The 21,129-nt window shown below is 48.5% G+C and overlaps 1 protein-coding gene across 2 annotated transcripts in view; it reads right to left on the bottom strand.

Annotated features, from left to right (window-relative positions):
- Nucleotides 1–20,783, bottom strand: part of SHISA6 (shisa family member 6) — a 512,377-nt gene extending 491,594 nt beyond the window's left edge. For both annotated transcript variants that reach the window (XM_090061177.1, XM_090061178.1), the window contains exons 1-2: nucleotides 20,653–20,783; nucleotides 19,246–20,200 (exon numbers count right to left, since the gene is read on the bottom strand). In XM_090061177.1, the coding sequence (XP_089917303.1) occupies nucleotides 19,246–19,898 (653 nt within the window). In that variant the 5' untranslated portion in view covers nucleotides 19,899–20,200; nucleotides 20,653–20,783. The remainder of the gene's footprint in view (nucleotides 1–19,245; nucleotides 20,201–20,652) is intronic.
- Between the last annotated feature and the right edge of the window lie 346 nt (nucleotides 20,784–21,129).

Below are 21,129 nucleotides of genomic sequence, written 5' to 3'. Positions count from 1 at the left end.
TGATAAGGGGAAGCAACTGAAGAGGTGGATTGAGCACTATGGAAGGATATACTCAAGGGAGTTTCTAGTAGACCAATATGTGCTAGACAAATTGCCTGATGAGGAAAAATACTGCAGCAAGGAAAATAAAGTTAGGCCATAATAAGGAGCATAAGTAAAGGCCAAATAACAAAGAGACCTTGAGGATAAGCTTATCGGGAGACAGCTGAAGAAAATGCATTTAGTCTAGCAAGACTCCAGGGTGAATTATTGTCAGACTGCCAAGAGTGTATTAAGGGAGAGGCTGATCTGTGTCTTTTTCTCACAAGTATATAACAGAGCCTGGGCCTTGCTTCTGTTGAGAATTAGCCGCCCTTGCTTCTTCTCCCGTGGCCATGAAAAATAAAGCGCTTCTGCTAGCCAAGCAGTGATCCCCTGTCATGATTTCCACATCATGCCTAGGTTTAAACTTATGACTTCACTGGATGCCAAACCTGTGGTGGGCCAGTAGGGGGTGCTCCTGCACTGAGCCACCTGCCTCACTGTGCTCACCCAAATATCACTTTGGATGTCTGCCCTGGGACACCTGCATCCAACCAACCCCCTTCCTGAAGCACACCCACAAACCTGGGGTAACCACTGCCACCACCCAGGCCCTGGTCTTTGTTAGGGCTCTGTGCTGCCTGGGGCACACAGACCCTGTTGACCTTAGGAATGCTTAGCCCACTGTGATATTTTGGGGTGCTTCTTTTAGCCTGAAGCATTTAAAAGTAGCCCCCTGTACGGGAGGAAGGTAAAAAGCCACACCCACCTTAGCCAGCCAAGCAAAAGGGGGGCTTTAAAGGTTAGTTTCGCCCTCATAAGCATTTACAGAAAAGCGTGCTATAACAGATAGCTTTATTGATCAAAGAGGGAGAGAGTGAGGAAGGAATACAAAACAATGGTAAATTAAAAGAAAACCTATTTGAGCAAAAACAGAATGGCCTTGTTGGCCCTTTTGATATACATGTAGTTCACTTAATACTAAGTTACTGGCTAAATTTCAGGTAAGTTACTCACATGTTCATCCAGAGACTAATGGAGTTCTGGAGGCTTCCTGCTAGTTTCAGGGTCCCAAAGATGACTTCCCCCTTCAAAATGGAGTGACCCCTTTTAAAACTTTTGTGGCCTCATCATTAAGTCCCAACCAGAAACAGGCAGTATTGCATACAGACCAATCTTTTAATAGTCATCAGCATTCTCAGGTAGAGACCAGGGTCACACAGGTTGTTCAATGGGAAAAACTCAGGACAAAGGAAGAGTGAGCTCTCCCCACTATGGAATTTTCATAACCCAGTCACCCAGTTTGACCAGGTAGATCCAACAGCCAGTGTTTGAAACAGAGGGGGCTGGGCAGACTCAGAGCAGGGAGACAGATGAAAAGGGTGATTTCTTCACAAAATCTACATTAAAGGAACTTGAACAAGGCATCAAAAAGATTCCCAATAACAAACTTTCATGATCTGACTGCTTATCTGCTGAAATTTACGAATGTGCAAACAAAGACTTGCTGCAAAGATTGCATGAGGTACTGCTACCCTGTTGGAAGGAAGAAACTGTTCTGCAAGATTTCATGGATGCTTATTTCATCCAATTCTATAAAAACAAGCAAGACAGAAGTGACTGTAATAACCACAGAGGTATATCTTTTCTCATCATTGCAGGAAAAATCTTAAGCCATATTCTTTAACCTAGACTTCAAACATTAGGTGAGAGAATCTATCCTGAGAGCCACTGTGGCTGCAGCTCAGAAAGGTCCACCATAGTGGTGGTCTTCTCTGTAAGACAACTGCAGGAAAAGTGCAGAGGGAGCCATATCCCACTATACATGGCTTTTATAGATTTAACAAAAACTTTGACATGTTTAGTCAGTCAGAGCTTTACACTGTTCTGAAGAAGCTTGGTTGTCCACCTATACTGTTAAACCTTGTGAAATCTTACATGATGGTATGAAGGCAACTGTAATATATGAAAACCAAGAGTGTGACTTGTTCAATATTAACAAGGGAGTGAAGCAGGGCTGCGAACTGGCTCTCACATTGTTGAACATTTACTCGTTCCTGCTTCAACACACATTCCATGATGTTCAAGAGGGTGCACTAGATGTGGTGGTGGAGGACTGTTTAACATTGCAAGCTTCAGAGATAAGACAAGGGTGAAGAAGATCATAAGGGGCCTGTTGTTTGCAGATGATGTGACCCTTGCTTGTAGAGCACAGTGTTGATGCCCTGTAACATCTCATTACCAAGTTCTTTGACTCACGGAAAACATCTGGGCTTGAAGAAGACTGTTATCATGCACCACAGCTCTTCAGAACTAGTTCTAGCTATCACCCAAAGATGGTACTCATTTGGATGTTACTGACCAATGTTTCTACCTTGTCTCTACTGTTACCAGCGATGTAGATCTTGATGCTGAGTTTGCTAGTAGAATTGGCAAAGCAGCCAGGAACTTTGGTCTTTTGCAAGACAAAGTCTAGAACAATAATAAACTGTCAACTACAGTGAAAATCCATATTTATGAGACATGTATTTTATCCACTGTTCTATATGGCTCAAAAATATGGATGACCTACGCCAAACATATTAAAAGACTAAACAGCTTTCATATCAGATGCTGGCACAAAATTATTCAAATAAAATGGCAAGACAGGGTGACAAATGTGGAAGTGTTAAACTGTATTGGTATGTCATTCATGAGAATGTTGACTGGTAAGAAAAGACTCAGGTGACTTGGTCATGTCACAGAAATGCTGAATCACAGGATCCAAAAGACTGTGCTGTACTCTGAAGCTCACAAAGGGTCTAGAAAGAGAGGCAGACCACTGCACAGATTTTGGGATGCTTGCAAAGATGACTTAGCATCTTTTGGAATTAAAGTGTAGAATTCATTGAAACCAGATGTTGTAGAAGGTGACAGTTTAGCCAGATTCAAAAGTAATTGGACAAATTATTAGAGGAAAGGGGCATCGGTAGCTACTGAGCATGGGATTTAGAATGTCCTAGACCTTAAATGCTGGAGGCTGCAAGTAAAAGAGGAATAGTGGGAAAAAAACCTTGGTCATAGACAGTTCACTCTCCCTTTCAGCATTCATTGTTTGCCACTGTGACAGGATACTGGGCAAAATGGACCTATGGTCCTACCCAGTAAATGACAGTTCTTATATTCTTAAACACAGAATTAAAACATGGTAGTGTAAAGTTCTGACCAGAGTCTATAAGCCTTATTGTGACCTCTGACATCATCTTTACACCAGAAACATTTCTGGAAACTGATAGCAGACTAGATTCAATGAGCAACATACTCTTTGTGTTTGTGGCTCTTATAGAAGTCATCTTACCCACAGAGGTCCTTTCTGCTTTCCATCAAAGACTCTAAGGACACTTTTACACATGCTCTAGGGGCTGGGGGTAGCCACTCCAAGAGCCACTCTTATGGAAGTGCCACAGTATGTCAGAGCAGCTTCTGTGCTCATGTACAGCCACCCTAAGAAGATCATGAATTTAAGATGAAACCCCTCCTCCCCAGTTAGATTCCCTATATGGAAAATGTATACATTTATTATAATTTTCAGATATAGAATCTAATTATTGGAGGGCTGTCTTAAATTTATCTTCCTGCTCTTCACCACTACAGTAGAAAAGCAGGGGCCTGGGGAGGTCAAGTGGCTGGGGTTTGTCAGGTAGCCCCCTTGTCCTCTGCTCCCCCTGTTCTTCCCCCGGCAGCCTTCCTGCCCTCCATCCCCATCTCCCCACAATATCTGCTCTCCCCTCACTGCCCAAATCTCTGTCCCCACAACCTCTGTCCCTTCCCCCTCACTCACCGCAATCTCTACTCCTCCCCACACTCTCCCCACGGTCTGTCCCCCTACCTCTCCAGCTCCCCACAGTCTTTGCTGTTCCTGTTGGGCCATGGAGCGCAGCATGTGGAAGCACAGCGTGTGGAAGCACAGGGTCATGCAGTAGCAGCACCACTGCTGATTGGCCAGGCAGGGAACAAAGTTTCCCTGTACTCTGTGCCCAGGAGGGAATCCAGCCTGAATGAAGCTAAGCTGTGCCTGACAGCAAGGGGAGTGGGGGAAGAGGGCAGAGCAGGTGAGGGGGGAGGCAGAAGTAGAGTTACTATATTTCCAGTATCAAAAAAGAGGACACCTGTGGGGGGCCACAGGAAGGGGTCCTGATCCAAGCTAAAGGCTAGAATCAGATCCATAGCAGCTGCCTGCCCCAGCCTCACTCCCTGGCTTTGTATATAAATCTAAGACAAGGGGCTTTTCTCCCCATACTAATGGGGAGGGGGAGAAGAAGTATTAGAGTCAAATATATACAGTACTATATAAATGCCAAGCAATAAGCAGCCTCAAAATAGTATTGGCTGAATCAACCTATTTAATATTTATTGGAATTGGACATTGCACTTTTCTTGGGTAGTTTTAAATTAATCATGCAGTTTGGGATAAAAAATTAATCTGAAACAGAAGACTGGATGACTGGTTTTAAGAAGTGGAATTAGGCACACACAGGCTATTCCCAACACAGATAATATGATACGACAAGTGCTGCCTATTTTCTGCCCCACTATCTATACTACTAAACTAATCCTTCAGACTATTCACATCAGTAAAGATTGCAGGATTGGGACCCTAATCTTTCATAGATTCATAGAGTCATAGATGTAGGGTTGGAAGGGACCTTGCAGATCTTCTAGTTCAACCCCCTGTCCTGGGCAGGAGAGAAATCTGGACTCAAATGACCCCAGCTAGATAATTGTCAAGCCGCCTCTTAAAGACCCCCCAAGGTAGGAGCCAGCGCTACTTCCCTTGGAAGTTGGTTCCAGATCCTAGTTGCCCTGACTGAAGTAGTGCCTTCGAATTTTTAGTCTGAACCTACTCTCAAACAACTGATGGCTGTTATTACTTGTTACTTCGGGAGGCGCTCGGGTGAACAGGGTCTCTCTCTTCCCCATTCCCCCCGGTAAGTTTACAGATGGCCACCAGGTCCCCTCTCAGCTTTCTCTTGTGAAAGCTGAACAGGTTAAGGGTCCCATAGCCTATCCTCTTGTAGGATCTGCCTTGCTGTCTCCGGATCATGCGAGTGGCCCTCCTTTGGACCCTCTCAGTGCTGTCCACATCCCTCCTGAAGTGCAGCGTCCAGAACTGGATGCAGGACTCCAACTGCAGCCCAACCAGTGTCGCATAGAGGGGGAGGATCACCTCCTTGGCCCTGCTTGTGATGCATCTGTGGATGCACAACAAGGTGCGGTTAGCCCTACTGACTGTGTCCTTGCATTGGCGGTCCATGTTCATCTTGGAATCGATAACTCCAAGATCTCTTTCTGCCACTGTGCTTTCGAGAAGAGAGTTCCCCAGCCTATAGGTGTGCTGCTGGTTCTTACTGCCCAAGTGCAGCACCCTGCGCTTGTCAGTATTGAATCCCATCCTGTTCTCATTTGCCCGCCCTGGTAACCTGTCCAGGTCCGGCTGTATCCTGTCACTCCTTTCTAGCATTCCCACCTCACCCCAAATCTTGGTGTCATCCACAAATTTAAACAGGATGCTTTTAACCCTCTCGTCCAAGTCACTAATAAAGAAATTGAACAGTGTGGACCCAAGGACCGAGCCCTGGGGGACTCCACTGCTCACATCCTTCCAGTTCGAATATGACCTGTCCACCACCACTCTCTGAGTGCGGCCCTCAGCCAATTTGCTATCCATCTGACTGTGTAGGCATCAATGCCACAGTCGTGTAGCTTGTTAATGAGAATGGGGTGGGAGGCAGTGTCAAAGGCCTTCCACTTGATCTGAGCCACTACATCCACCGCAACACCTACGTCCAATGATTTTGTGACCTGGTACTCTTCTGAGTCTCAACTCCTTTTTATTAGCCATAAGACAGCTAAGTGTTTTTACAATTAATATATAGGAAAGTCTAAGCATACCAAAAAATCTTTCTGACTTCAGAAAGCTTATTTCCAGAAAGATATAATCAGATTGAAGGGGAAAAGAAAGAGATTTACCAGACATTCAGAAAGTGCTTTGACTTATATGGCATGGGCGGAATGACTTTACTTCAGGGAAGATTTTAAACTTACATAAAGATGTTAGTCTGTAAAAAAAAGGACTCTGACATAGGCCTGTCCCAGGTTTGATTCAAATCAAAAGAGGCAGATCACAGCAATTTACAGGAGAGAGAGACAAGAAGTGGGCATGGGGAGAGGCCAGGTTGTTAGCCCATTTTATCCAGTATACTTCATGGGTACTTGAAGCAGGACAATGGGTGTGTATCTTTGTGGGAACCCAGGGCAACAGGCATTCTCCCAGCGCAAATGTGACATCAACATCATTTACAGCCTTACGTGCATAGTTTCCCCTCTACCTTAGGTAGAGTTTGGGCAAGAGGAAGGGAACCTTGCTTCACTTTGGAGCTGAGCCCACAATGCCACACAGTACCTTGGGAAGGACATCAGCTGCCGCTGGACCTGATGTGAGGAGCAATTGGAGCTGACAGTCTTACTTCTCCCAGCTGCAACCATCAACCTCATCACTGTCACCCTCTGCCCATGTACCAGGACCTACCTAGAGAGGTTCCTGAAAGACGTCATGCAGGCCAAGTACATTGGTGACCTAAAGGCAAAGTTTGACCAGGAAAAAGTCTTCAAGGTCACCTCAAGCTGGGATGCCAGCAACCACTTTATGCCCCAGGGGAACTTGATGGGCTTCAGAGAACTACACATACAAGGATGTAAAGAGATGCCACATGTGAACTGGGAAGCCTTTTGTCCCCGGTTCCTGCAAACTACACATCCATTGTCCTGCTTCAAGTACCTGTGAAGTATTCAAGATAAAACATGCTGACAATTCTACACCCTGCCCCTCCTTCCTTCCCTCCCCCCACCCACATTGTGGTGTATGTCTGTAGGGGTTCTGTGATCCATGTCAGGGACAGGTTTTCAGGCTGTGCGGTATCACTAGCCACCTACTGCAGAGCAGAAGCAATGCAGCTTGAAAGGACTACACATGTAAATGTCAATGCTGGTACTGTTTTGATGTGGACCAAAACCTGGGACAATCAGCACCACCTCAACTGAGACATCACAACCTTTGAAATCTTTCCCTTTCGCACTGAGTATATTTACTAGATAATCCTGTTATGGAAGAGTGAAGCCTACAGTCCTGTTTGCAATTGTCTATCATGGGTACTGATGTTTTCACATGCCTGTGGCCCTTCTCCTGAGGTATGAGCAACTGAATACTGATTAAACCAAATCTGCTATCCAACAAAGACAATAGGAGTTTTACCAATGGCTTCACTATGGACAGGATTTAGCCCACACTGGGTAAGAGCAGATAGATTTTTAAGTGTGGATACAGATATATTTGGAACCCTTTCACGAGGGGACATTTCAAAAGGGCAGTAGCTAATGTGTTTTAATTGTTGTATGTGACTGAGCTGAGAATGATTCAGATGTAGCAGAATGACTCCAAAATTAAACCTGAATGAAGCAGTGTCAAAGTTTGGAAATTAAGGATGCTGGCTACCCACTAAAGCCAGAGACCCCTGGATCCCTGGAGTACAGCTTGGAAGCCAGTCAGGGCTTCTCAGTCTGCTTCCTGTAGCACCACTTCAACCTCTGTACCTCCTATCCTAGTCATTCTCCACATTAACCAAGCCACCCATTACTCACGTTACAGCTTGGAACCTCCTGTATAATGTTTTATGCCCAGCAGCTCAGTCATCCTAAGGGTGCTGTCAAACTGAGACCACAGTCTGAGCAATCAGATGAGCTTGGTCAGAGGATGCAACTGCCTCTGTTTCAAAGCACTGTACCTAATCACTTGAGCTCAGGATCACTTTTCTAGAGATGCTCTTCTTAGCCATGGTTATTAGAAGGAGCTGGGGAAGAGTGTAAGAGAGCTGGAGTCTCACTTATTAGAGTCTCATAGGGAGTATCTGCACATGATGCTTTAATGAGCATTAGCTTAAGTTAATGCACATTAAGGGTGCATGTCTACATGTGCACACCCTTAATGTGCTTTAAAATGGTGAATTTAGGCTATTCATGCCTAAATGTCAATGCAGGTTTCAAATTTATCTGCAAATAGTTAAAGTGCATTAGCACGCATGTAGACTTGTTAAAGTGCATTAATGCTGTGTGTGTGAACTGACTTGGGACTAACATTAGTCCCAAGTCAGTCCACATATAGCATTAACGTTCTTTCATAGTTTCATAGTTAGTAGGGTCAGAAGGGACCTGAGCAGATCATCAAGTCCGACGCCCTGCCATGGCAGAAAAGAGTACTGGGGTCAAACAACCCCAGCAAGGTGATTGTCTAGCCTTCTCTTAAACACCCCTAGGGTAGGAGCCAGCACCACTTTCCTTGGAAGTTGGTTCCAGATCCTAGCCACCCTGACAGTGAAGTACAGCCTCCTGATGTCTAATCTGAATTTACCCTCTGCCAGCTTGTGACCATTATTTTTAGCCACTCCTGGTGGTGCTTGGGGGAACAGGGACTCCCCCAATCCCTGCTGGTCCCCTCTGACTAGTTTGTAACAGGCCACAAGATCCCCCCTCAGCCTTCTCTTGTGGAGGCTGACTAGGTTCAGGTCCCATTGCCTCTCCTCGTAGGGCCTGCCCTGCTGCCCCCTAATCATGTGAGTGGCCCTCCTCTGGACCCTCTCCATGTTGTCCATATCCCTCTTGAAGTGATGTGCCCAGAACTGGATGCAGTACTCCCGCTACACCCTGACCAGTGCCACATAGAGGGGGAGGATCACCTCCTTGGACCTGCTTGAGATGCATCTGTGGATGCACAACAAGGTGTGGTTGGCCTTCCTGACTGCATCCCCACACTGCCGGCCCATGTTCATCTTGGCGTCAATGATGACTCCAAGATCCTTTTCTGCCTCTGCACTGACAAGAAGGGAGTTCTCCAGCCTGTAGGTATGGTGCTGGTTTTTCCTCCTCAGGTGCATCACCTTGCACTTGTCAGCGTTGAATCCCATCCTATTCTCATCCGCCCACCCCTGTAACCTGCCTAGGTCTGATTGTAGCCTATATCTTCCTTCTAGGCATGCCCACAACCCCTACATCCTAGTGTCATCAGCAAATTTGAACAGGGTGCTATTTACCCCCTAATCCAAGTCACTGATGAAGATGCTGAACAGTGCAGGCCTGAGGACCAAGCCCTGGGGAACCCCACTGCCCACATCCTTCCAGGTCGAAAATGACCCATCCACCACCACTCTCTGTGTTGACACCACAGTCCCCCAGTTTTTTAATGAGAACAGGGTGAGAGACAGTGTCAAAGGCCTTCCAAAAGTCCAGGAAGACTATGTCAACTGCTACTTCTGCATCTAAGGATTTGGTGACCTGCTCGTAGAAGGCCCCCGGGTTGGTCTGACAGGACCTGCCTCTAATGAACCCGTGTTGGTTGCCCCTAAGCATAATCTCCCCTGCTGGCCCCTCGTGGACATGTGCCAGAATAATCCTCTCAAAAAGCTTACCCAGGATTGAGGTAAGATTAACTGGCCTATTGTTTCCCAGGTCCTCCTTCCTCCCTTTTTTGAAGATGGGAACCACATTGGCCTTCTTCCAGTCCTCTGGCACCACACCAGAGCACCACGAGTGCTCGTAAAGCCATGCCAGTGGTCCTGCAATGACTTCAGCTAATTCCCTCAGCACTCTGGTGTGGAGATCGTCCAGACCAGCTGATTTAAATACATCCAGTCCCTCCAGAAGTTCCCTGACTAGATCCTCACTGACCCTTGGCCTAGGTGCACCTCCCCTGGGGCCTGAGGGGGGCCCAATTCGGGGGCTGATCCAGTACCTGCTCAGGAAAATGGAGGCAAAGAAGTCATTGAATAGGTTAGCTTTCTCATCTGGTGTGACGACCAAATTTCCCATTTAACCCCTGCATATGTAAAAACCTACCTAAATATGCTTAATGCACATTAAGATAATGTGCATTAAATTTAGGCGTGCTTAAATGCACATGTAGACACGCCCATAGACTACAGTTCTAGAACAGAAGCATATGCCCCTGGCAGGAAACAGACACAGCTGACCCATCCAGGTAGCCTTCTCTTCTTTTGGTATAGCTCAGTAAGGATCTCCTAAATAAGGGGGAAAAGTCTGAATGCATTGTATTTAAAATAGCAAAACTGAGCATGGATGTTTGATCCATGGAGAACTCTGCAGGCTAGATGGAATAGCACTGTAGTCTGTGTCTGGCTTGCAGGATAGGAGTTGAGCACCTCTGATAAATATATAAAATATATGAAGTTTTATTGTGAACTTATGGGTACTTGTTTACTGCTTTCTGAGCAGTCCTTTCAGAGCAAATGAAATCAGTAAATGAGTTAAAACAGTCATCACAGAAATAAAAAAGCATCATTTGGGGGTTAGCACAGATCAAGCCTGTTTGGCTAGTGACAGAAGTTACATAGAACCTGGTTTAAGTGATCGGAAATCAGTTTAAGCCTGTAACAGAACAGAAGTTCAGTCCACTTAAACCACTTTCAAAATGGCCAAAACTGATTTAAGATAAACCTAGTTGGATGTAGTATCAAACTTAACTGATTTAGGCTAAACCAGTTCATTGAACTTATATCCCAGGCCCACTCCCAGCTCAAGTTAACTCACAGGCCCCCAACATCCCAGGATGCTTTGCAGCCCTGGGTTTTGCTGTCTTCTCTAGCAGAGCATGACTGGCCCTGCCCCTCTTCTTCCTAGCCAGAGCACTGTCACTGCTCCTGCTGGAAGAGAAGGAGATGAACTGGGAGGGGGAACCCTAGGACTGGACCTCAGGTGGGATCTGCCTGCCAGCGGGGAGGCACATGGAGAGGGGAAGAGGAAATCCTTCCCAGACTTTTCCCCCTCTCTCTGCTCCCTGCTCAAGAGAAGGGCAGGGGGTGTGGCCAGGCCAAGCCCTGGCCCAGCTGGCTAAGGAGGATGGAGTGTGGGTTAAGTTTCCTCCCTGGCCTGTGCCAGACCCCAGCCAAGGTTTAAATGGGGGTGGGAGGAAACCCCTGTCAGGCTTTCCCATGCTCTCCACTCAAGTGGGGAGTGGGGAAAAGCCTGCGATGGGTTCCCTCCCTCTGCCAGGGAGACACTGGCTGGGGTCTGGTGTGGGCCAGGGAGGGGATTTAACATCCCCCCCTCCCCCACCCATACTCTGCTCTCATTAGATGGCTGGGCCCCGCCAGGGCCTGGTTACACTCCCCACTATCCACTTGAGTGGGGAACAATCTGGGAGGGGTTCTCCCACCAGGAGTTCCCTCTCCTCACCAGGCAGATCCTGGCTGGAATCTGGTGGGGGTAAGGAGGGGAGTTTAAACTCACCCTCACCTCTGTCCTCCTCAGCTAGCTGGGCTGGCTTGTGGCCTGGCCATATCTCCCCCTGCTCTCTGTTCAAGCAGGGAGTTGGGAAAAGCCTTGGAGGGCTTCCTGGTTTCTCTTCTTACCTCCCCTCCCTCCCCATCCTGGCAGACTTGGACCCACCAGACAGAACCTGGTCCAGCCACAACCCTGCCCGAGCTAGGACATGGGGGCATGGCTAAGGGAATCACTTTCAGCTCCAGCAGGAATGAGAAGCCTGCTTCAGGCTTCTCCCCCACATGTGGGGGGACAGCACCTGGTTGGGGGTCCAGTGGGTGGGGGGGTGGTATTTTTTCACTCCTACCCTAAAGTTTAAAGTTAAGTCTGGTAACATGTCCCCAGGTCCAAGTAACTAAATTCTTGGATCATGGTGTTGCCATGGACATAGTCTTTCTAGACTTTAAGATGGCCTTTGACACTGTCTCTCACCCCATTCTCATCAATAAATTAGGTGAGATGTGAGCAGTGGGGTCCCCCAGGGCTCGGTCCTCGGGCCTGCACTGTTTAACATCTTCATCAGTGACTTGGATGAGGGGGTTGAAAACACGTTGGCCAAGTTTGCTGATGACACTAAGATGTGGGGTGAGGTGGACACACTTGAAGGGAGAGAGAGGCTGCACATAGATTTAGACAGACTATAAAAGTGGGCGGATGAGAATAGGATGGGGTTCAACATAGACAAATGCAAGGTGCTGCACCTTGGGAGAAGGAATTCACAGCATACATACAGACTGGGGAATTCCCCTCTTGAAAGCACAGAGGCAGAAAGGGAACTTGGAGTCATTATTGACTCCAAGTCGAACATGAGCCACCTATACCAGACCGCAGCCAGCAAGGCCAGCCATACCTTGTCATGCATCCAAAGATGCATCTCAAGCCAGTCCAGAGTACTCCCCCTCTATGCGACATTGGTGAGGCCACAATTGGAGCACTGCATCCAGTATTGGGCGCCACACTTTAAAAAGGATGTGACCAGCCTGGAGAGGGTTCAGAGGAGGGCCACCCGCTTGGTGAGAGGGCAGCAGGACAGGCCCTATAAGGAGAGACTGAGGGACCTGAACCTGTCCAGCCTCAGCAAGAGGAAGCTGAGAGGGGACCTGGTGGCTGCCTACAAACTCATCAGGGGAGATCATCAGCAAATAGGAAGAGCCCTATTATCCCCAGCACCACCTGGGATGATGAGAAACAATGGTAAAAAGCTGATGGAGAATAGGTTTAGGTTAGAGATCAGAAGGCAATTTTTTACAGTTAGGGTGGTCAGAATCTGGAACCAACTTCCTAGGGAAGTGGTCCTCGCCCCTACCTTGGGCAAATTCAAAAAGAGGTTAGATGATCACCTGTCTGGGGTCTTGTGAACCCAGCATTCATTCCTGCCTGTGGCAGGGGGTCAGGCTAGATGATCTGATCAGGTTCCTCCTGACCCTAGCTACTATGAAACTATGAAATGGGGGGGAAGGGGGAATTCCTTCTCTGCACCCTGCCTAAGGCAGGGAATACTCTCTCAAGCTGGAGGACCCAGAAAACCCTGGGGTAGAACTGTTCCCCCCGGAACCAGGGGCTGCAAGTGTTTGAGGAGCATATGCTGGGCACCCAGTCAAGGATAAGCCCTGTATGGCTGCATTCGGATGCCTTTGGCAGTGGCTGGCAGGCTGGGAGGTGTGCTCTATTGCTCCCAAGTTACTGGTATGGGCCACTGCAGGGGTCTGACTGCCTTTCTGGTTTCAAAAGTGAATGTCTGTTCACTTGCTTCTTGGTTCAATCTATGCACTTGAGACTAATTTGCAAAGATTGAATTCATTCAACCTGTGGCTTCCTGACTCTGTACTTAGCTTTTATATTTATGGCTGTAACTCCTAGTTTTCTACTACATATGTAGTAGTAATGCTAACTATAGTGAAACCATCGTGATACTTGGGATTTCAAAGTCAAAATAACTCTGACTCATGATCTCCTGATCCAACTCTCAGATCTCTAGATTTTCACAGCTGGAGGGAAAGGGGCGGGGGAGAGGGAAAAGGTAGGGGGGGAGATTAAGGCCTCCATAGTGAAGGAGGGAGTGGGGCAGGAGCAGGGGCTGGGGTGAATGGGGCACCAGGCCTGGGGTGGGTCATCCAGAGGCACGGGGAGCAGAGGTGGGCTTCCCACTGTGGGCTGGGGCTCTGTGCCCTGCTACCTTGCCCTGGGAGCTTTGCCATGCAACCCCAGTTCTGCCACCGGGCAGACAGGGGATGCTGTGCAGCCAGTACACCCCATGTCTCCTGCCTGCCCAGCAAGCGGCAATGGCATTTCACGGCTGAACTCCTGGGGCAAGGCAGCAGGGTGCAGAGCAACAGCCTTCAGCGGGCAGCCCACCTCTTCCCCATGCCTCTGCTGGGGGTGTATACTGCTGCGGGGAGCTGCACCCTTCCCCTGTGCCTCTGGACATCCTGCCCTGGCCCTGGGGCCCCACTCACCCCTGCCCCTGCTCCTGCCCCACTCCCTCCCTCACCATGGGGGCCTTGATCTCCCCCCCATGTGCCTCCTCCCTCCCTCCCCCACCCCTTTCCCTCAACTTACCAGCTGAGTGCTGTCTGAGTGTCTGTCAGTGTCCGTGTGTGCATGTGCCTCTGTCTGTCTGCTTCTCACTCCCAAACCACAGCCCCCACAACCCTGCTGCTGCTTCTTACTCCTGACCCACAGTACCCCGCATCCTGCCAGAGTGTGTGGGGACCCCCCCTCTCTGGGCTCCAAATCCCACACACACACCCAGAGCCCCCAACACCTTCACAAATAACACCCCCCCCACACACACACACACTTCAAAAGTAGCATCTCATGATTTACATGCCAATTTCTTGATTTATTAACAGTTCATCTCATGACTTTTGGCATGGTGGGGTTGACAATACTGATGGAGTAAGATATCCTACCAGTATTTATACTTTTCACACAAGGAGACCAAGGTTCTTTACACATACTAACTTGTATAATAAGCCTCCATGTGTTACTCTGAAGTAGGTAAGGGATCTGTAAAGATTATTAAACAAGGACACTCCTCCAGAGAGATAGATCATACTTTTGAAAAAGCCATGCAGATACTATGTGAAAAATTACTGCAGTACAGAAGGAAACCCCCCATAAATTGCACACCACTCGTTATGATATATCATCCCTCCCTGGAACCTATATGGAAAATCCTGAAACAATTGCAACCCATACTAAAAGAAGACAACATTCTTAAAGAGATCTTCCCAGAACCATACATTCTAGATTTTAAACAAGCACCGAACCTCATCACCAGAAGCAAACTTCCTATGGCTCAAAACACACTGAATGGATCCAGACCATACCATGACAAGAAACATAAAACCAGCCAACATATCTCTACCACTCCCAGAATAACTACACCCCACAACAAAACCATCAACATTCCTGGATCTTACATGTGCACCTCCAGAAATGTAATATATATCATCTAGGGCACCGAATGCCCTGATGGAAAATATGTAAGAGAAACCAAAAAACAACTTCACGGTAAGGGTGGCCAAAATTTGGAATGGGCTTCCAAGGGAGGTAGTGCTCTCCCCTACCATGGGGGTCTTTAAGAGAAGGTTGGATAGGCATCTGGCTGGGGTCATGTGACCCCAGCGCTCTTTCCTGCCTAGGCAGGGGTCATACTCAATGATCTGTTGAGGTCCCTTTTGACCCTAGCATCTATGGAAAAACTGCATATCACAATGAACACCCACTGAAAATCTATCAAGGACAAGAATACCTAAGTATCTGTGAAGGTACATTTCTCACAAGAAAACCACTCTATTTCCAGTCTCTCAGTTCTAATCTTCAAAGGGTATTTACAAAACACCTTTCACAGACAAGCCTATGAACTTCACTTCATCAACCCACTGGATACAAAAAAAGGTCGACTAGATATAGACAATGGATTTATGACATATTATAACGAGCCTAACATCTGACTCCTCAGGTAAACTCTTTACTATTTAACGGCTATATTAATTTCCCTTCCCCCCCACCTCCAACCTGTCTCTCACCCATTGACTACCTCAATTTACATTTTCACTGACTGGCTTTGTTGCAGGTGTGCTGGCCCCTGGCTTCTTTACTATTCCATCCAGGAAGAGCACAGACCAACTGCAGATGCTTTTTCAGCCTGACAAAGGGTATTTGTACCAGAAACCTGGCAAAGAATTTTTCCAACTATTTGAGTGGGACTAATAAAAAATATCAGATTTACCCAAAAAACTTTGTCTGCCTATGTCCTTAGGTAAATTTTTCTGGCTTTTTTTTCCAATTCTGGCCACAAAAATATAAACACTTCTGTCTCTGTGTGTATTCTTGTCTCTGAAGCAGTAAACTCAGTGGTTACTGTCTGAGAGGGCTAAACAAGGGTCACAGGATGTCACATCTAGCACTGAATTATTTATGTACTGCAGCATAGGGATTTAGGGTCATGACCAATAGAAGAGAAGATTCTGGCCCATACATCTATGCTTTAGAAACAGATACTGACTTCAAAACAAACAAAAAAATTAAAGACAACTGGGTTCTCTATTTTGCTGTCAAAGATTCTTTAACTGGCTCTATTTAAATTAGGAAATGGCAACACCTAACTAAAAATGTCCAAGCAGAAAAAATTTGCCATCATAAAAATGCATTTATATGGAAATCAGGAACAAAATGTTGCTTGGTAGAGCTGTTTTAACCTAAAAGTGATGTCTGTATAGGACACAATATGACTTAGTTATGACTACAGAATAATAGAGTAGTGCAACAAGACTAAGGAGCAAGGTAGTTGCTTATAATAAGGCCAAAAGATTTCATAATATTCTAAACATCAATTTTTAAATGTTTTCCATATATTTCTATAGGCTATGTATATTTTAGCTTCTGCTTATAAAACCATTCAATTGACTCTTTTTACAAACTGACTTAACTGTCTATAATTTGTTGTGCCTATCTTGACAGTCACACAGCATCACTTATTGTCAGTTTCATGCTGCTTTCTTAAAAGAAAAAAAAAGCCATCACATTTCTGGTTGTGAGATACACATTCATTTAACTCAGTAAAACTCAGCCTTTCATTTGAGAGCTCCTACTAAAGTCCATAGGAGTTTTGGTATTAAGTTCATTGGGAGCAAGGCTGGGCTCACAGAGTTATTTCTAGAAACATGCTGATTTTTTATTTAGTTAAACAGTCATACTTCTCATTCCAAACAATTTGGTGGGATGCAAGACCTAAAGTTTAATGTACTTTTTGCCCCTTGTCAAGTGCTTTGTTCAAAATGTTCAAAGCAACTGCAATGTGTATGACCCCAATCGTACGCATACACATGTCTACATTCGCGTTTCATCCCCATCCCTCTTATTCAGCAGTGGTCCTCAGGAACAAACAATGATGTATAGCTCTATTCCATGTATTGACATATTTTACAATCTAAGTAATATCATTCCTTAAACTAGGGATGTCCAACCTGTGGCATGGTGACACACGCAGCACAGTGACAGAGAAGGCAGTGATCAGAAAGGAGAACATCAGATTAGACAGGGAAAAAAGTGCAGGAAGCAGAAAGAACAGCAGCTTGGTCAGGGAGCACAGGACAGGGAGCAGAAAGCTGTGCAGCACATATAGTAAGGAAAAGGGATCAGAGTGGCATGGGTGGGGAGTGAAGGGCTAATTTGTGGCATGCCCATCAAAAAGACTGGTCCCCACTACTTTAGACTATACATCCTCATTCAATTGGAGATTCAGTTCATAATATTTAAACCAGTGTGTCATGTTGATCACATTTGGTTAAAAATCTCCAAAAGAATAATCCTTTATCAACAACATAATAATAATAATAATAAAACAACATAATAATAATAAAAGTCAATCAATTCTTTAAAATGCACTGAAAGTCAGGATTTCCAAACAGTTTGTCATGCATATGGCTCATTCATGCACAGGTGAATCATTTTACCAGAATTTATCTAAATATAGAAAAGGAAGCATCAAAGCAATGGAATTGACAAGCAATTTAGACAAATCTGAACTGTTTTCAAGAGTGCAGAATGCAGTCCTGTGAATACTGGGGCTATAACAAATGGTACGTGGTTGGAAGTTTCAGATTTCCAAATGTCTCTGATTAGTGGGGTGATAAATGATAATATTTGGAAGGACCAGTCCAATGCCCACTAAATTAAATGGGACCCTGAAAATATAATTGCCAAATTTGTTTACCTGATGCAAATTGACATAGCTGTGGGGACACTGATTGAGATAAGTCAACTGACAGCACTTGATGATCTGGACTGCATGTATTCCGATATAATAAAAAGATCTGTCCCAGAACAAGGCTACTCTTAGAATCACTTCACTGTACATACGTATATTAGTAAAGTTCAAAATTAAAACCAAAGGGAACTAAATTCAGTCATACACTGCAACTTATTAAATGATGCAAAGCTTGTCTTGCAATGGATGGGTTACGGTACATGTACAGAAACCAAATTCACAGCTAATGTAAATCTGTATAGCTTTGGTAATTTCATGGAGATGCGGCAACTTGCATCAGCTGGACTTTAGAGTCTTGTGCATGTGTGATAAAGTCAAGTATGTAAGAGATATGTTATTTTAAACCACCAAACAAGAATACTTTTTGTTGTCACTTTACATTTTTTATTCCCTGGGTGAGAAGTTAAATTCTCTAATCTTCAAATTGTGCTTACATTTGAGGTTCAGCCTTTAAAACATGATCAGGTTTTCTTCTTCTTTTCTAAACAATTTTAATTAGCATAATTTAAATGAAACATCATGTACCAAAGACAGTTGCTCTTTTCCAGTAGTGAGCCCTCCAGTGCATTTTCAAGATGAAGCTCCATATTGATTTGGGAACTTCATGTGTACATAACAGAGATGTACTATATGATTTTTTTAAAGATTATTCAACATTTTAAGATTATTCAACAGAAATAAATTCCAGCCCGAGAAACAGCTTAAGGAAAAGTGGTACAGAAATCTGACTTTTATATTATCAAATGGAGTCTCTATGAATCTATACTCCTAGAATACAATAACTTCCTAATAGTAACCATAGGGAATGGTCAGGACCTGTAGTCTGAGTTATTAGGAAAAATCCCCTTGCACTGCTTTCCTCACATGCTGTTTGGGTTTCTCTGGCAGAAAGCTTGTTAAAAAGGACAAGTTTAGTTGTTTTCTTTCTTTCTTTCTTTTCCATTTAAAGTCTAGACAGCATGCTCAGGTCTAGACCTTTGAGGCCATGCTGAAAATTGCATACAGTCAAGAATCAGAGAACTTGGGGCTTGGTTATTTGTATCTACTGAAAACTAAAAGGAGGGGTTAGTGGGAAAGAGGAAAAGAGGCAGGAGGAGAAGGTAAAAAGCAGAGAAGAAGCACCTTCCAAAGGCGAGAGAAGAGAAAGAAAGCCCGGTGTGGTAGGATGAAGATGCACAGACAGCCTGCTTCATAGTCAGCTGCATGGCTGAGGGCCCACATGAGGATCTGAATGAAGAGCAGACAAGAATGTGAGGCATATAGGGCAGAGTGCCCACTCCAAGGCAGGGGAGTGCAGGCCCCCCACCAATGCTGGACATGAATTGTACAGCTCTCCTGGATCACAAGAGTGGGGCAGGCTGGAACCGGGAGCTTTCCCCAGACCATCTCACAAATCTGTCTGTTCACAAGGGCTTGTAGGGCCCACCTCTCCAAGCTGCTTGGAGAAGAATCTCCCTTTGGCTGCGGGATGAGGGGAAGAATCTCACCTATGCATCTTCAGCCCCCGGCAGACTGGAAAGGGGTAGGGACAGGTGCAGATGTTGGGGTGTGGGTCAGCATCCCAGGGAATGGGGTCTCACCTGTGTATGTTCATCTCCCGGGGTGGGCGATGTGCCTTGTCATAGGCCACTTTGGCAAAGACACCGACAATGAGCACGAAGGCGATGGCCCCACATGAAATGTACACGGTGGCATTGGTGCTGTCCTTATCCGGGTCGTACTTGTAGTTCGGGTCCTCGGGGCCGCCCTCGGGGAACGGCAGCCCCCGGGAGGTGGTGGTGGGAGCCCAGTCGGGGGTTTGATAGTTGCGGCACTGGCTCTGGTTGAGCTTCTCGGTGCGCTTGTTGCAGCAGAAGCGGTAGTGGCAGGTGCCGCAGCAGTAGCGGAAGCCGCTCTGGCTGTTGTTGCACTCGAACTCCTTGTCCCACTGGCCGCTCACGTCGTAGTAACCCCAGCAGGTCTCGTGGGCCGGGCTGGAGCCGCCGCCGCCCGCGGGCGCCCGCGGGCCGCCGCTCCCTGGGCCCCTGGCGCGCCCGTCGCCAGCCCCGGCCGTAGGCGCCGCGGCCCCCGGCCCGGCCAGGGTGTGGTTGAGGTCCTTGACCGGCTTGGGAGTCCTCCGGGGCGCCGCCGCCCCCTGGGTCCGGTTGCCTTTGGCCCGGGGGGGTCCCGCCGCCTGCGCGGCCAGCAGCAGGGCCAGCAGCAGCAGCAGCTGCAGCAGGTGCCGCGGGCCCATGGCGGGAGGGAGCGCGGCGGGCGCACGGTCCGCGCGCGGCGGGAGGGAGACGCTGCTCGCTGCTCAGGGGCCGCGGCGCCGCCGCTGCGTGGGCATCTCCCGCCCCAGGGGGCGCAGCCGGTCCCGCCGCCCGGGCTGGGCGCTTCACTGGCGGACCCCGGGCGCCGCCGCCCCGCCTCGGAGAAGCCCCTTCATGCCGGCAGGAAGCGAGGGACGCTGCCCGGCGCCGTGCCCAGCTGCTGGGCGCAGATCTGCTCCAGCCTCAAGCGCTTTGTCCCGACCAGGCCCCCGCCGGCGACGGGCTGCGGAGAGAGACGGGAGAGGGGCTCAGCACCCGCGGGGCAGCGGCGAGCTGGCAGAGCGCGGGCTGCTGCGGCGGGAGCCGGGCGGGGGAGGGGGCCAGGAGCGAGCCCGGCCCTCCCGCAGGACCCCGCGCCCGGGAAGCGCAGCAGGGCACAGCGCCCGGCGGCGGGAGCGGGCAAGGGGTCGGGCCGGGGCCGCGGAGGCAGCAGCTAAGGGCAGAGGAGGCCGGGGGCAGAGCAGAAGTCCCCGCTCCTCGCAGACGCGACGCGGCTCGGCTCGGCTCGGCAGCGCTGCGGGTGCCCTCACAGAGGCTGGCCAGAGCACCCCGGCACCTCTGTCGCCTCAGAGCCCCGTTCCCGTCCTGCGGCTGTCCCCCAGCCCTGCAGCAAGCGCTGCAGCGCGCCGGCAGCCGGGAAACCCCGCTCCGCCGGCCTGGGACCGCAGCCCTTACCATGCCGGAGCGCGACTGCAGAGGCGCTGGAGGGGTCGGCGCTGGCGCGGGAGCGGACGGCGGTGGCCGGGAGCCGGCGCTGAGGAAGCGCGGGAGGGAGCGCGGCAGAAGCGAGCCCCGGCGTGGACCCGCCCCCCGGGCCCGGGCCCGGCCCCGGCCCCGGCCCCGGCCCCGGCCCCGGCCCGCTCCTTACATCACTCGGGCACCGGCGTCACGGCGCGCGAGGCGCTTCCCCGGCAACGCGCCGGCTCAGGTGCGGCTCACCGGCAGGGCCGGCTGCTTGCTTGCTCCTGCGGCCGCCTCCTCGGTGCCCGGCTTCGTGCGGGCGGGCGGCGCGGCGGGCCGGGGCCCCTGTCTGCGCCCCTGCGGGGAGTGGGGCGGAGACCGCGGCGCGCTCCCGGGCGAGCAGGAGCTTGTCGGGGTCCCAGCCCTCTGTTCCCTACCGTAGGGCTGACCGGAGACAGGCAGCGGCATGGG

This window comes from Crocodylus siamensis, chromosome 8, assembly GCF_052110815.1.
Source record: "Crocodylus siamensis isolate JL-2025a chromosome 8, ASM5211081v1, whole genome shotgun sequence".
Lineage (NCBI taxonomy): Eukaryota > Metazoa > Chordata > Crocodylia > Crocodylidae > Crocodylus > Crocodylus siamensis.
Note: the sequence above shows the minus strand (reverse complement) of the source record. Positions and strands in the feature narration are given on the sequence as shown.